At 32.6% G+C, this 17,769-nt stretch overlaps 1 protein-coding gene across 10 annotated transcripts in view; it reads right to left on the bottom strand.

Moving 5' to 3' along the window:
• The window catches only part of DLG2 (discs large MAGUK scaffold protein 2), a 2,604,243-nt gene that overhangs the window by 2,285,268 nt on the left and 301,206 nt on the right, over positions 1-17,769 (bottom strand). For all 10 annotated transcript variants that reach the window (XM_074304592.1, XM_074304594.1, XM_074304589.1 and 7 more), the window contains exon 3: positions 6,071-6,219. In XM_074304592.1, the coding sequence (XP_074160693.1) occupies positions 6,071-6,219 (149 nt within the window). The remainder of the gene's footprint in view (positions 1-6,070; positions 6,220-17,769) is intronic.

A 17,769-nucleotide genomic window follows, 5' to 3' on the forward strand; every position in this document is an offset into this window, starting at 1 on the left:
TCTTTGGATTTATACAATATTATGCTACTATGTTTGTTAAATTCTATGTATTGTATACCTAATCTCTTACATTTATTTGAATTTCAATTTTTTAAACAGTACCAAATCATTTTAGTGATTACTGCTTTTATACCACAGTTGGAGATGATACTTATCCTATTTCTTCTCAGTTTTTTAAAAATTTTTACCCTAGAAATTCTGGAAGTTTTGTTATATATTTTTATTATTATAGAAATTTAATTTTTTTTCTAGCTCTATAAAATTATCTCTTGAGAGTTTTATTGGTTCAGAACTGGATAAGTTTAATTTCTATCATTTTTATTATGTTGGTTGACCTACCCATGAGTGATTAATATTTCTCTATTTAAAATTAATTCTTCTCAATCCTCATTTTTCTTGACCTCTACATCTTTTGATACTGTTGATCACCTCCAACTGGATATCCTTTCTTTTCTAGGTTTGTTGACACTGTACTCTACTGATTCTTCTCTTAACTTCTGCTTTTGCTGTATTTGTATTTTCATCCAAATCATATTTGTAAGTAACCCCTTACAACTCTGTCATAGGCCCTCTATTCTTTACCTTCTATATTGTCACACTTGGTAATATACTCAGCTCCCTCTCTTGATTTGTATATCCAGCTCTAGTGTCTCCTAGTGATATCCCTGCATCACCAACTGCCATTTGGAAATCTGAAACTAGATTCCCATAGAATTTCTTTTTTCTTTCTTTCTTTTTTTTCCCTGAGGCTGGGGTTAAGTGACTTGCTCAGGGTCACACAGCTAGGAAGTATTAAGTGTCTGAGACCAAATTTGAACTGGAGTCCTCCTGAATTCAAGACTGGTGCTCTATCCACTGCACCACCTAGATGCCCCCATTACCATAGAATTTCAAACTCAAAATGTACCTTTTTTCTTATAGAGAATTGGAATTAATTTTAACATTTAATAAAATTTGCCTGTAAACATATCTGATTTTAGAACTTTTTCACCTTTGGGAATTCATTTATGGTTTGTTAAGTTTATTTTTTGATATCAAATTATTGAATGTCTTTATCTGTTGATCTTAATATGTATTTTTAAAGGATTCATCTTTTTTAGATACATTATCAAAAAAGACATGTCTCCTAAGTGGTCATGTCAGATACATGATGCTTTGAAAGAAGTCATTATTACAATAATGTATCTCTCTAATAATTGGTAATAATTGGTAAAACATTTCCTTATACTTGTAAAAATCTGTAGCTCTTCTTAGTTCCTCAGAAAATGGGATGCTGCTTCCTCCTCCAGAGTCTATCAATAGAGTTTTGATCCAGTAGCTAGCAGTAATTCTATGGATCCATGGTTTACTATCTTCTTTTGCATGTGTAACACTTTCTTAACTCATCTGCCTTCTGATAGTGATTTCTATTCTCCTTTGATTAACCACTTTTGCTAGTCTGTCCCTTCTTGTATTATTTCTCATATATGTATATATATATATATATACACATATATATACATATATATATATATATATATATATATATATCAATTAATCACTCTCTAAGTCTGAATATAGAATGGCATTTATCAGTTCCTTCCACCTTTTCCAAAAGCATAAAAAACATCTTATATTTAATGTGATGATATCTTCCAAGAGAAATACAAATATAGCATCATCTCAGGAAGTCATGAGAATAGGGCTTCCAGCTTCCAAATCTCTTTCCATATCTCTATACCTTTCTATGTACTCTCTTCTTATACTGGTTCCTTACAAGTAGGAACTGCTTTATTCTTTGTGCTTTTATCTCCCAATATCTAAAACAGTGACTAGTGCATAGTAGGAATTTAATAAATACTTTAGTGATAGATTGATTAGTAATTATATTGCAAATAATCTTTCCAAGATAGATAGATACATATGTATATTTACACATAATACATGTACATATTATATATATATATATATACACATATGTATGTGTGTGTGCGTATATATATATATATATATATATATATATATATATATATACCAATAATTAGCACTAGCTTCCTAACTGGGAGATGCAATAATTAGACACAAACTGATGTACAAAAACCACTATTTCATGGCCATTCTTTGCTTCTAAGCTTTTTGCTATTGATAAGCAATCCTCTTTTTATGTATATATTCATCATGTTTAATCTCATGGGTTCCTCATAGACTAATAAAAAAAAATATGAGATAGTGGAATGTCAACATTGTCGAATTACCAAGGAAAGAATTCTGGCTCCAATTCTAGCAAGCCATGGTCAAATCATTTATCTACTATGAGCCTATTTCCTCATCTCTAAAATGGAAAACGTATGCTATCTGCTCACAAAGTTACACTAAGTTCTTTGTAAACCTTAAAAGTGTCAAGTAATTATATATTACTTTTATTGTTGTTGTTTAACCTAGTCTGTCCATTCCTTCCTAGATCTGGGAAAAGATGGTAATATTAAGAAAGAAAGAGTCAATTACTTTACTTATTACCTATGTATTACCATATAGGTAATATGGCCTTATTCAAGTCACTTAACCATTCTGAGCCTGAGATTTCTCAATGAAAAAATAAGGTTGGGCTCATGACTTCTTAGGTTTCTTCTCTCTCTAACTGGTTGTTATGATAATGTTGATTATTTTATAATTCAAAAAATCAGTTTGGTTCCTTATCTGTACTTCAGTTTCCTCATATGTAGAATTCTGACATTGCAATACAGGATCTCTAATTTTCCTTCCAGATCTAAATCTATAATCCTATGATCTTATATAAAGTCTATAATAGATGCTTAGATATAGGTTTACAGTGAAGTTGGGAGATACACACATACAAATATATATATATATATATATATATATATATATATATATATATATATATATATATATATGTGTGTGTGTGTGTGTGTGTGTGTGTGAATGTGCACATACACACACACGTACCTTATAAAGGACATTCATAATCTGGAATGTATCAAGAAGAAAGCAACAAAGATGGAGATAGGAATTGAAAACGTTATTAACCTATCGGTAATTAATTAATTAACAGTCATTTATTAAGCACTCACTATGTTAGAGGTACTGTACTAAGGACAGGGGAAGCAAAGAAAAAGTGAAACTACTCCTGCTCTCAAAGAATTTAATTCTAATAAGGGAGACAGAATTTCTGTGTATATTTAAGTATATGTCAAAAGTATACAAGATAGGTTTGATTGTGGGGGGAAAAGGTATCAGAGCAGCTGGAGAAGGAGGAACCAGCAAAGGCTTTATGAAAAAGGTAGCTCTAAAGCTGAACAATCAAAGAAAACAAGCATGTATTAAGCAACTTTTCTGTTATAAGCACTGTACTATTCACTTGGGGAACAAAAACAAGAACAAAGCAGGCCCTATACTCAAGGAGACTAGCTTCTATCTAGAGAAATGCCCTGTATATGTAGGAATAAAAAGCAGATACATATAAAGTATAATTGAAGCTATCCAAAAAGTAAATAGACTTCCTTGGAAAATATCAAAGAATTGTACATCAGAATTCAAAGGAATTTCAAAGGCCATCTAATTCAGTGTGTGCCTGGACAAGAATATTCTAAATGGATTGATGATCTCTTTTATTTGAACATTCTCTTCAATCATACAGAATGGAATCTATCCATGTCCTCCCAACCTGTGTGATGCTTCTCATAAATTAGCAACAAGAAGTTCATCTAATATTCTTAAGGCCATCCTAACTTTTTAGACATCTCCAACACACTGATCAGCCAGCCCTTCCATCTGTCATTCTCACCCTTGCCACATGACCAGCTCAACTTCTCTTACTGGTAAAAATTTCCTCAATGGCTCTTTTTACAGCTGTTTTTTGAGGTTCTGATGCAATCTATTCACACTTATCATGTATTTCTCCACTGCCTTCTGTTGAAATTCATTTTTAATTCTTCAAGGACTGTTGTAGTCCAGGTTTCACTGCTATACATCAACTTCAGTAAACTATTGGTATTTAAAATATAGGCCTTTCTTTCCATGGGATGTTTTTCATGGAACTATTAAAGGAATTTTGCAATTTTTGGAAGGTCTGGCCAGGACTTCTTAAACTTTTTCCACTTAAGATCTTTTTGCCCAAGAAATTTTTATGTGACCTTGAGTATATAGGTATATAAAACAGGTATACAAAACAAATATTTATGGATAATAATTTATTCTTTCACAACTTTCACATTCAGTTACAAGACCTTATATGGAGTTATGAATCACACTTTAAGAATCTGGGAACTAGACTATATATTTCTTCAGTCTTGTTCAGCTGGATCCAACTTGCTGTCTACCTGTATTTTCTGTTCCAGATACAAATAGTGTTGAACAAGCTCTATAGATTACCATATAACTCATTTCATAACCAGACAATAGACAATCCTCATCTTCTTTCTGTATATGAATAATCAGGTCAAAATTTTTTGAGTGACAGATTTTCTCCAGTAGACACTACAATGTATTGGGATATAAAGCAACTAATACAATGTTATTGGGGGGAAGGGACAAAAAGTATTCATTATAAACAGAGAATCTCTTTATACCTTAAATTCTGCATTGTATTCCATCACAAGAGCAAACACCTTTGATGAGCATATAGTTCTTTATTTTATGTCACATGATATTTATGATCAGGAAATTGTTGACTAGGTTTCTATTGCTATATATTCATTTTTGAAAGGAAAGAATACCTTCTCCATAATACCTATATAGTCATTCGTCTGTTACTTGACTATCTCTAATGAATGGAAATCAATTACTTCCTATTATAATCAATGATGATGATAATAATTATATTAATTATTATATCTATATAATGTTTTAAGGCTTTCAAAACACTTTAAAATATTATCTCATCTCTGGTAGGTACTATTATTAATTTATGTATGTATATATAAATACATATATATATATACATATATATATATGTATATATATATATATATATATTATAAATAAGGAGTCTAGACTGACAAAGGTTAAGTAAGTGACTTACCCAGGCTCAGTAAGAGTCTGAGGCTAGATTTGAACTCAAATCTTCCTGACACATTTCCAGTGCTCTATCCACTATGCTACCAAACTTCCCCTTCTATTCTTATTAAAAAGGAATTTTCCTTTCCATCAATCCTAAATTTGCTCTTTGTGATGTTCATTAGTTGGTTCTACTACTACTTTAAATAGTCAAGAAGTTTAATCCCTCTTTTACTTGTATCATCCCCTTTCACTCCTTTTAGTCTTATCTGCTCCAGGTTAAAGACCCACCTTCAAATGGCATGTGCTTATGGCCTCTGGAAATGCTGTGATTCATAAATTTCCTTCTTAAAATGTGTGCTCAGAAATAAATATAATCTTCAGATGAGTTCTTTCCAAGGCAGATTATAGCAGAACTATAACCTCCCTACTTCACTACATTATTTCTTCCCTAATGCTTCCTAAATTCATATTAATATTTTATTATCATATCACCTTATTGACTTACATTGAGATTGCATTATATTAAAATCTATCTTTTCTGATGAATTACTCTCTAATCACGTTTCCTATATTGTATTTGTGTCCAAATAATCATCTTTCCTTGTATCGCAGCTAAATTTCATCTTATTAGAATCAGTCATACTTTAGAGTTTATTAATTTTTTTGGATCCTAAATCTCTCATTTGTATTACTAGAAAACCCTCTTGAAAAAACACAATATGACCTATTGTCACATACCAATAGCATGCTAGTTAATATACTAATAATATAATTAAAAATAGTGTCGTGTAAAAATTAATCATAATCACATGACCTAATAAGTTGAAAAAAGTAATCATTGAAAAGAACTAATGAGTTTTCCATCCACCTTCAAGCAGCACCTGAACAATCTCTTTTTGGAGAGTCTATATAGGAAAACCCTATTCAGATATGGGGTGGTTTAAATGGCTTTTGGTGTCTCTTTCAGCTCTGAGACTCAGTGTCATAATTATTGGAATAATTATCATCATCACTATCCTATTACAACCACTGTTAGCAATAGATCACCAAATCATACAGTTTCAAAACTCACCTCAGCTGAAGCTTTTTGAAGACTTTCATGGGGTGACACAAGAAATGTTTTCTTTTCTAATTTCTCGGCAACTTGATTTGCTTCTTGTATTTTCTGTTCACAGGTTTTTTGAGAGTTTAACAATGTCACCTCATAAAATTCTTGAATATCTGAAAAGAGAATTTATAGAAAATGGAGTTGATACCCAAAGCTTCATAAATGTGCCATGCTCAATATACTTTTGCACATGTTGAAAATTTTACTAATGAAGAGAACTAAGCAAAATTGAATCCCTGGGGGAAAACCAAGATAGAAATTAAGGTTAAGATATAACATGAGAGACCCTGAAATATTGCAATCCTAAAGGCATTGCCCAGTGATTATTAGATTCTAGCCAAAGGGCACAGGAAGGAAGACTTTACACAAATTCTTCTCCTAGATTAAGTAAAATCTAAACAAATTAAAATGTTATTAAGATATTAAATGATGGAATTGTCATACAAAAACAGGAATCTAATTTTAAATCATTTAGATTTGCATAAAAGTCACAAAAGGTGCTGTTTATATTCAAAACATCCAATTTATACACAAGTAATCAGGAGAAGCTATCAATTCCTGTTTACAAAAATTTGTAGTGAATAAAATGTAGAAATAAAAATCATGTAGATATGAATATGACCCAGGTTGCTGAATATAGCTAATGCTGATAGAATAATAATTGGATTGACAAGAATCACTTAGATAAGGAAGAAGAAAGCAAAATCTAGAAAATGAGAGTTTTATATTGCTTTAGTATAATGTTTGGATTAAATGTAGTGGAAAAATGCTAGCTCTTCAAGTTCTTCTTTTAAGTAAGTTTTACTGAACTTAGAATCAGAAATATTTGAGTTTAGCCCTGCCACAGATATTTACTAACTATATGGTACTGGTCAAGTCATTCAATCTCTACCTACCTCAATTTTCTCATCTATAAAATGGGAAAGATAATAACACCCATATCCCAGATTTGTACTGAGCATCAAATGAAATGACAAAGTGTTTTGTAAAATGTAAAGCACTATATAAATGCTATTAAAAATTGCATTGTGACTCATTTTCATTACCTAGAAAACCCTATATAAATAATACCATAATACCCTTAAGGTCACTACTGCCACTTCCCAATAATATACTAGTTAGTATATTAAGAACATAAAAATATAAAGAATAAAATTATGTTTAAAAATGAATCATAATCACATAAACTTGAAACAAAATAAAACAAGGAATTGTTGGTTTAAAAAAGGAAGAAAATATTAAAGTTTTCCCTTATCTTTTAACTCAAATCTATGTTGTATTTTATAACATTATTGTGTATGATGCCTTACCCTGTTCATAATGTATTAATATGTATTGTGTATCATATATGATTTGAGGCAAGTAGACCAGGGTTTATTGACCATAATTACCAGATGAGGTTCAGATTAAGTGACTCATTTAAGATTACATAAACAGTTTCTGGGTAGAAACAAGACACAAGTCCAAATCTGTCGATTCCATATCAAAGTTCATAGTGGTATCTCAGTTCTCCCAGGTTTGTCTAAGATCCTTAGATATTGTCATCTCTATCATATTCTGACTCACAACCAAACCCAACACCTAGCATCAATTCCAATTTGAAATTCTCCCCTCTTTCCTCTAGGAAGGGGACTTTATCTTAGCATCTACAATTTTATCAATCATTACTACTCCATATTTCCTTCTATCATGGGATAAGAGAAGGATATCATATCAGATTTGGGGTCCCTTCATAATATCTTTTTCTCTCTCTAAAGAAAAATGGCTATGAGTAAAAAGAATTTTGCTGACTTGAAATTCCAGCATTATCTTCTTTATATCGATTTTCTTTCAGTAAACAATGATTCATAAAGCAGAATCAGCAATTTACCAAACTGAAGTAGAGAGTATATGTAAATTATCTGGACTTTTCTGTATGGTGACTAGCATTAGGGATTTATAGAATGAGCTATGCATTATCACATTATGGATAAAATAAACATCATGTTCAAGTGTCAAAGTCCCAAAGGATCTGACCTTTGTCTTCATCAGTTTGTGAGTTTTAATCTCCTTATTACCAGCCAGCCTCAAGAGGTGATGACATTCTAGCTCCATCAGCATTCAGCTTATAGTACCGAGGGGAACATTAAGCAGCTCAAGCTGAAGCTTGACAGTGAAAAGCCTTGTGGTACAATACAAAGACTACAGACCTTGGATTCAGAAAATCTGCATTCAAGATTTGATTTTATTTATTTAATATGTGGTCCCTTCAATTAAATTCAACAACATATATGGTTTTACTCAAAACCCATCACATGCAGAGCACACTGATAAGTATTAGAGATACCAAAAACAAAACAAAACACAAAATAACAACCAAAAAAAAAAAAAAACCAATCAGTTTCTGGCCTGGATAGTACCTGGCTGGTGGTTTTATGAGTGGATCAAAGAGAATGAAAGGCAGAAATTTTTTTTTTATGTACAGAATTGACAAGACTTTGTAACTAATTAGACAAAAAGGGAAAAGGAGATGAGGAAAGACAAACTAAATCTCCCAAATTGCAAATCTCTGTAATTAGAAGAGTAGTGGTGCCTTTACCAGAAACAGAGAAATTTGAAAGAGAAATAGGTTTATAGAAGGAAGTTAATGAGGTTTATTTTAGATATATTTTGTTTGAGACACTAGTGGAACATATAGACAGCTGGTGATATGGACCTAGTGTTAGGAAAGATTAGGAGAGATTAGGACTGGATATATTGTCTTTTGATGATAACTGAATCCATGGGAATTAATGAGATTCACTAAAAAAAGTTGTAGAGAGAAAAAAGAGACCCTATAACAGAGGATTGTAAGGATCCACAGGCCTAGTAAAACTCAAATAAAATAATTAAAATGAAACACTTTGCAAACCTTAAAGCACTCTGTAAATGCCAGTTATTATTATTATTATTATTATTATTATTATTATTATTATTATTATTATTATTATTAACTAGTTCACTCTTGCTGTGGAAGAAGGAGTTAAGTAATCTTTATGGATCAATACAGAGATGTGTTGGCATATGTTTAATAATTAGGCTCTCCAGAAAGAAAGAATAAAATAGTATACACACATACTTTTAAATTTTAAAATTTAAGTTTAAAAAATTAACAAAATAATAAATCAAGCCCTGACTTGTAACAGTTACTAATATCTGAAGTTAAATTGCTCAGAAATAAAATTTAACAATTGGTTTTCACAAGGCCGATAATGTTATCTCTTGGCAGTATCCATGATATGGGAGAATGACATGTATTATGGTCCATCTTTCTGATTAAGAAAGATAAGATAAATAGGAGAAGAACAAGTAGAGGGAAAAGTTCTGAAAGCTAAGTGAAAAGAAAAATATTGAGGAAGAGATAATAGAAATATCAAGAGATCAAGAAGAATAAGAGCTGAGAAAATACTTGTGCTTTTGGCAATTAATAATCACTGATAATCTTGAATAGTGCTATTTCAATAAAGCAGTGGAATCAGAAAACAGATTTTAAGAGTCTAAAATTTTAGTAGGAAGGCTTTTATAAAAGTTTGTCTATGAAAGAAAGGAGAGCCATAGGATGATACCTTGAACAAATATCTCTAACTTCTTTAGACCTCAGTTTCTAAACTGTGAACTAAAGACAATAAAGTCTATTCTTATCTATTTCACAAAGATGAAATTATTGTAATATAGATGATTTTTTAAAAGTACATGTTTATACAAATGTATTTTTCCCCTTTAAAGTTTCCTTTAAGCTTCCTTCCCTATACCCAATGGCCACATTTATAGGCCTCATAGTAGTAGTCTCACAATGCCCAAGGGTCTCTATCCATCCCCACTTCCTCAGGATAGTTTCTTTCTTTCAAAAGAACTTTTCTTCAACTATGTCTTAGTTCTTTTTTTCTATAAGGTCTTGTACTTCAAGGTCCAAAATCTTTCTCCATGGTCTTCCATCTACCATAATTATACAAGACTATTGAGGAAGAGGAGGTAATTTCATTCAGCACTAAAAATCTTCGCTTTAACTCTCTAGATTGTCAATGAACTTAGGAGGAAAAGAGGAATTATTTTCTGAGATGTAAAAGGAAAAGGTGATGCTTAAAAGTAACAAATACTAGATAATATTTCCATTGAAAGGGGAAAGTTTAAGATTAGCTAAACAGAAAGATAGGAATGGAACTTGTATATGGCATATATTAAATGATCTGAAAGCTGTTTTTGAAATTACAGCCCACAAAAATTTTTAATAAAAAATTTCTATGAGATGAAAGGACAACTTGTTTACCTCAGTAGGTACAAGCTAGAGAAATGCAAGATATTATTAATGCAAATGAGAGATCTTTTATCAGCTCTTCTTCTCCCAAACCACTACCAGGTGTGAGTTATTTTATATCGGGCAGATAATTATAATTCAATTCCATGTCAATCACTCAGGATTCAGGGATATTCTAAAATATTCTTATCTTACAAATTATCCCTCTTAGAGGGATGACTCAACAATAATCCTGAAAGAAGAAAAATCTATTTCCTTTTCACTGGTATTTAGTTATCCCCCATCCCTCTTCTCAGAAAACCTTCTGTGAAGACATACTTTGTGACTCTAAAGCACTATGTAAAAGTAAGTAATTATTAAAATAAGTTACTATTATTAAGGCACTAATTAGTTGTATGTCTTTGGACTTTACTTTCTCTGTAAAGTGATGGGGTTCAATTAGAAGATTGGTAAATTTTCTTCTAGAATTATGACTCTACTAAAACAAGAACACATGATAGTAATAACATTTAAATTTTAAAGTTTGACAAGTGACTTAAAAATATTATCTCATTTGATTCTTACAGCAAACTTGGGGGTAGATGCTAATATTTTTGTCATTTTATGGACAGGGAAACATGGGCATGGCAGAGGTTAAGTGATTTGGTTGGAATTGTACAGCTAGTATGCATTGACAGGTTGTGAATTCTCATTTTGGCAAATCCAAGTTTGATGCTCCATGCACCATACTTCTTTGAAGCCTAAAGAATCTTAACTAGGAATTCTTGTTCAAGGGACAGATTTAGTGGAAGAACAGGGAAAGAGGGGAAACACAGAACTATAATTCCTGAGAGTCAAATATGGCTTCACCCATATCCTTGTAACAGAGCCAAAGGTGCTCACTACTTCTCCCCCTCCCCCCACTACACACATACACACACACACACACACACACACACACACACCAGTCAGAAGGAAGCTGAGAGGAATATAAATGGGGAAAGGTAGATCCAAGTAAAGGGGGAATGATAGTGACAGGATCATGGGAGTAGCTATGTAGAATCAGGCAAGTGAGTAAGCTTCTATGAGTTGGGGGTAAGGGAAATGCCCCAATTTAATATGCTAGAACAAAGTCTCAATTCTTTCTCTCCTTCTTTAGGTACTGCTAGTACTATCAATAAAACTTGGTATTGCAGAAGAAAGAAAAACTATAACCCAAAGGGTTACATTATATATTAACAGAAATAATACAAATGTTAAAACTAGAACTGGCCATTTTACTACACAGGGCATGTTTCAGCTTACCTCCCTTCAGAGGAAGGGGGAATCAAAGTTAAGGGTTGTCTTCAAGAAACTTCACAGCTATTAACAAGAACACTTCATCTAATCTCAGCTACACGGTTGTTAGTTCAAGCTATTCCATTTCTATCAGAAAAAAAGCCTAACAAAATGTGAGTTTGAATTCCTGAGAAAATCTCCTTCGGGTTCACAAATCCCAAGGTGATGCTGAGATGATTCTATGCCCAATATGCATTGCTAAAGCTCAGATGTGATGAGATTCCACACAGAAGTTTCTAAAGATTGCTCTGTAGGTGTCATTAGCTTCTTAGATTGCTCTTTTTAGATTTTATCATACCAGGCTAAATAGAAACTAATAAATGGTCTTTGATGATATTGGCTCAGAAATGTGTATTTTTAAGAATAAGAAGACAAATACAACTTTTTTTTTACATTTAAGATAAACCTGCTGAGACCACACTCAGAGACTCAAATGGATCTGTTTTCTAATCAATGTGGAAGTAACTGTATTGTGCAGAAACCAGCCTATGAGTGTTAAATTTTCAGTGTATTTATATCTCAGAAACAGGCCAGCTCTACAAATCTGGTTTGTTTTGTTGATTATCTAAACTTTAAGAACGTGGTCCAGAAAATGTTGGTAACAACAACGGATCAACTTAAAATTGTATTACATACATTTTACTCATTTATTTATTTGTAATTGTAATTTAACATTTATCAGCCTGCCCTGAAAACTACTTACCTACCCATCCTAACCAAATATTAGCCAGGTACTTCCATAAATTTACCACAAGGGTATATACAATGTGATGCCACCTGAACTGAATTTTGAAATAATTAAAAGGGTTCTAATAAGGCTTCTTGTTTTGTGGGAGGTGATGCCATGACATGCAAGTGAATTGGAATTAAGTGAGGAAAAGTTAGGCAAGGTCACCTGCCTCACTTTCTCCTCCAGAACCATCTGGATTCAATGGCAATATATAGATCAAGATGACTGGATATGGCCCTGGATAAGGAAAAGCCTTCTAGGCCAAGGAAACAGCCATGGGAAAAAAATATAAGGATGAAAGATAAAAAGCCATGTATGAGGAACAGCAAGTTAAGCCAGTTTAACTACAATGAAAAGTGAGTAAAGAGACACATAGTAGAAATCTGGATAAGTCTGCTGCAACCAGATGGTGAAGAGTTTAGTACTAGATCCAAGAGGCAAGAAGTGGAGGAGGTACACCCTTGAAAATTATTGACATCTTTATGGATATTTTGTTTCTGTGGATTATCTACCAATATTTATCATATTTTACATTAAAACTGATAAATTTCAAAATATTTATTTTAAAATAATCCACTTCATATTAATATAAGAATATATTTTTATGAAAAGTTGCTATATTTTCCATATTTAACAAGAAAGGAAACATTTATTAAGCACCTACTTTATGCCCAGAATTGTGAGTTATTTCACAAATATTATTTCATTTAAGCTTCACTACAATTCTAGGAAGTAAATGCTTTTATTATCCCCATTTTATTTTTAAGTGAACTAAGAAAGTTAAGTGATTTGTCCAGAGTAACATAGCTAGTGATTTGGCTGAAATCAAATTGGAACTCACCTTACTAATGCCTAGCCTAGCACTATTTACTGTACCAAGTGGCTGTAGCATTGTTTTATATTTTTCTGAAAATATGAATTGCAAATTACTTTTGTACCATCAAAGCAAATGTCAACACAATTGTTCCAAGATAAACTATGAGATTCAAAAAAGTTATTCTACACTTTGAATATTTTAGCAACATTTGTGTTTGTTACTGAGCCTTCACAGAAAAGGTTTCCTTTGATGATTAGTGAGTGCTGAAATCGGATGAACATAAACAAAATAACAAGTCCAGTCATGTCTATAGAATCCTCCATTTCTAAGTCATAAGTACAATCTGCAGAAGAAAAATCAACCCATCTTGATGTTTGTAGTTAAATCTTTAATCATCTAGCCTCTGGAAAACTCCACTATACAACTGTTCACCAAAAGTGAACAAAGGAGATAATGTCTTAATGTTTTGACCTCTAAGATCCCTGAGAGAATCTCAGAGACCTATAGGGATCCCTAGACCATATTTTTTGGGGAAAAAAAAATATATATAGATGTGTATGTACATATATATATATGTATATGTATATATACATATACATATATATAATGTATACACACACATGAATGCAGTTATTTCTTCTACTTTGGGGAAGGGGGGGTATTAGGAGGCTAGTGCTCTTGCAATCTGGAAACCCTATGTAAAACTACTTGGCTTTCCTTTCATACCAGAGAAAAAGTCTGATTTATTTTCTTTTTCTTTAGGAGGTGCTTACAGACCTTACAATAACATTTTGGTTAAAGGTTCTGTATCATCTTCTGGCCTTTATATGTTGTCTGTATCTTCTCAAAACTCCCCCAAAATTCCTGTTTAACTTTTTATGCCAATCCATGATATATCAAAATCATATGGGGAAAAAATCACAATGTGAAAGGAATAACTGTAATCTACTGTGGAATATGACTTGTAAAGCCTTGCCTATTCACTGTTAACACCTTCCCTGAGGATGTAAACATTTATCAAGCACCTCAGCTGTGTCAGGCACTTTGCTAAGCAACCAGGTAGCACAATGGATAGATAACTGTAGTTAGAATCAGGAAGACGTATTCAAATCTGGACTCAAAGTTACTACTAAGTAACACTGGGCAAATCACTTGACTTCTATCTGCCTTAGTTCTTCATCTTCCAAACAAACCCCCAAAATGAGAATAATAATAATAATATCAACTACTGAGAGTTGTTGCCAGGATAGAATAAGAAAATATTTGTAAAGTTAAAGCAGGATGACTCCAATGTAGTAGGTACTTAACAAAATGTTTTGGTTTGGTTTTCCCTTCTTTTCCTTAACCTATATTAATCACTAGGAATAGAAATAAATATGAAAGATAGACTTAAGCCTCAAGAAGTTTATAGCCTAATAGAGGAGACAATGTATACAAACAAGCTAAATACAAGATAAATTGGAAATAATCATCAGAAGAGGGGAGTGATGTACCAGTAAGTGAATCTCATAAAAATTTCTATAGATGAGAAAACATGAAGGCCAGTGGTTTTTGATGTTTTCTCATTCACCTTTCACACTAAGGCTCTGGATCTTTTTTATGCCTTGGATATCTTCTCCTCCTTCAGATCTGTGTGCTTTGTGAATCAATCTTTTGGTGTTCTCAACATCATGAATTCTCTGTCAGGAATCTCTCAATGTGTACTTAGCCTAACCTAGGTACTTATCCCATCTCAATTCTCTTTAATTCTATAATCCTATCTATAAGAACATTTGGAACTGTCATTCTATCATACAACAAGTATTTAATCCTTCTTGTTGTGGTTTTCCTTCATTCTGGAAGAGGACCATGACATCAGGGTCATGTCATGACATGCAAGTGAATTGAATTTAAGTGATGGAGGGCTGGACAAGGTCACTTATCTCACTTTCCTCTCCCACTGGGTCCAGTGGCAAGATGTAAATCAAGATGACTGGAAATGGTCCTGAATGAAATGAGACATTGGCTTTTTAAGCTCAAGTCTTAAACAGGTCTCGGTTTGATTGCGTAGCACCCAGTGATTAAAGCTAGGTAGCAACTGAGGTAAAAAATCTCCTCTTTCACCTAGTCCAAAAAAAAAAAAAAAAATTCTAAACGAATGAATGAATGAATTTAGGAGGGGAAGACCCTCGGGATTTCTGGCCAAAGCAGAAATGACTGCTATTTACATTCAGTCTAAATCAATCAGGACCCAAAACAATGGCCAAAGGGGGCTTGACCTGGAACCTATTAGTAGTAAATTAGAATTAAATAATTGCATATAACAGTCCTCATGCTAAGCCTTGGGTGGTATAAATAAAGGCTAAAAATGGCCTGCCATGAAGGAGCTCATATTCTAAGAACACTGTAATGTTAGAATCCAAATGTAGTAGCTTTTCTTTTCTTGGTGGTGAATAAAGTTTTGGGATTTTCCATTACAGATCTTTTTTTTTCTTTTTTTATCTGTTCAACTCCTTCCAAGTTTGTTGTTTAGTCATTTTTCAGTTGTGTCCAACTTTCATGACCCCATATGGAGTTTTCTTAGCAAGGATCTTGGAGTAGTTAGCCATTTCCTTCTCCAGCTCATTTTATAGATGAGGAAACTGAGGCAAACAGGATTAAATGATTTGCCCAGAGGCATACAGCTAGTAAATATCAGATTTGAATTCAGGAAGATGTCTTTTTGACTTTAGGCCCAGCACTCTAATTACTATGCTATGTAGCTGCCCAACTCCTTCTAGGGATATCATTTAAATGACCTTTGGATTACTTTGCTTAGTTGAATCACTTGCCAGCCTTTTTAAAAATTGGTTTTATTCCCCACTGCTTCTCTCTGTTTCATAAGGCAATATTACTTACAGTTTTCCATGATCCTAGTCTCTAAGACCTCATAAAGGATTTTATATTCTAAACTGCTATTGTGCCTATCTGTCCTCTCTCTCCACTTGGCAAGTAAATCAAATGTCTGCTAAGTAGATGCTCTTTGGTTTTCCTAGTTATGAATGGATGGATATATGGATGAATTTTAAAAATTAAGAATTTATTATGATGAAATCCCTTTACCTATTCCCTTATTGCTGTTATTGATGGAATCAAATGAAATATTTGTAAAGTGCTTAATGCAATATCTGGCACTTAGTTGATGCTTTAAAAATGCTTGTTAATTGGATGGCCCCTCCCAGAACTTCTACTTTAAGGAAAGTGCTCAGAGGAGCTATGCCTTCATTCCTTTCAAAGCTGAATTCCTGACTCTGAACTTCCTTTATCATGCTCTTAGGTATATTTACTCCTCCACCAGGCCCACTTTCACTTCTAACCCCCATCCCAAATTTTCAACTTGCTTTTATTTGTTGTCTTCCCATATTAGAATGTAAACTTATTAAAAACAGAGATTATATTTCAATTTATATCTAATTTCCTGAATTTAGCATAGGCACTAACACATAGTAGTAGGTCCTTCAAAAATATTTATTGACTTGTCTTGACTGAGACTGACAGTACTCAGATTACACATAGGGAGAATGACTAGGGTGAAAATGAAGAAGTAAAATACTAAAGATAAATAATAGCTCAAATTTCATTGTGAAATTATTAGTCTATATCTAAAGTCCCTTTTTCTATCTATATCTTATTTTTTATCATTAAAAAACTTATTTCAATAGCTTGGAATATGATACTTGGCTGATGAGGTTTTTTGAGACTGGGTCTCCCTATCTCACCCAGCCTGAAAAAGTATTTTAGCCACTTACAGGCAAGATCTCAGAAACTTTGGCCTATTCCACTTCTGATCTGAGGTAGGTACACTCTCATTAGGAAGCCTGGGGGACTCCCTTCTCCCAGAAGTTTTTCATAGTGATGTCAGTCTCAGTAAGAAGACCCAATCACCTTTAGCCCTACTAAAGCTCAGAAATCCTGAACTCAAGTGATTCACTAGGAGTCAACCTTCCCAATAGCAGGAATGACTGACATAAGCCACCATGTTCCATCCTGATAGAGAGGTCTAAATTGGATGTCATCTTTTTTCTCATTTTCATTTTTCCATATAGTTTGTACTAATTTTGTTCTTTCCTTTGACAAGTTGGCAAACAGATAGTTGGCTCAGGGATGACTCCCACATCAGTAACAAGTGATTTCCTCTGAAAATGTAATCAGTTTTATTCTTTATAATATAATGTAATGCTCATCATGTCTAACACCTACCAATTTCTTTCTTAAAGAAAATATTCCTGATATATAGACATAAAGCTTCTGAGTAGTCTACATATGCTTCATTGGATTATCTCATTTCTTTTTCCTGATTTGTATTTTTCTGTATATTTCTTATTATCTTTACTTATTTACAACTTTTTCATTAAAATTAATTAGATATCAAAATTTGTGTTGATTTAATCTAGAGTTTTTAATTAAATTCTTCCTAGAGTTACTCTCTCCCTTCATTCTCTACAGTAGTTATTGGCACATAAGCTGTAATTATTTTCATAGTGATCTTTTTGAAGACTTTATAAGAT

The sequence above is a fragment of the Sminthopsis crassicaudata genome, chromosome 3, assembly GCF_048593235.1.
Source record: "Sminthopsis crassicaudata isolate SCR6 chromosome 3, ASM4859323v1, whole genome shotgun sequence".
NCBI lineage: Eukaryota > Metazoa > Chordata > Mammalia > Dasyuromorphia > Dasyuridae > Sminthopsis > Sminthopsis crassicaudata.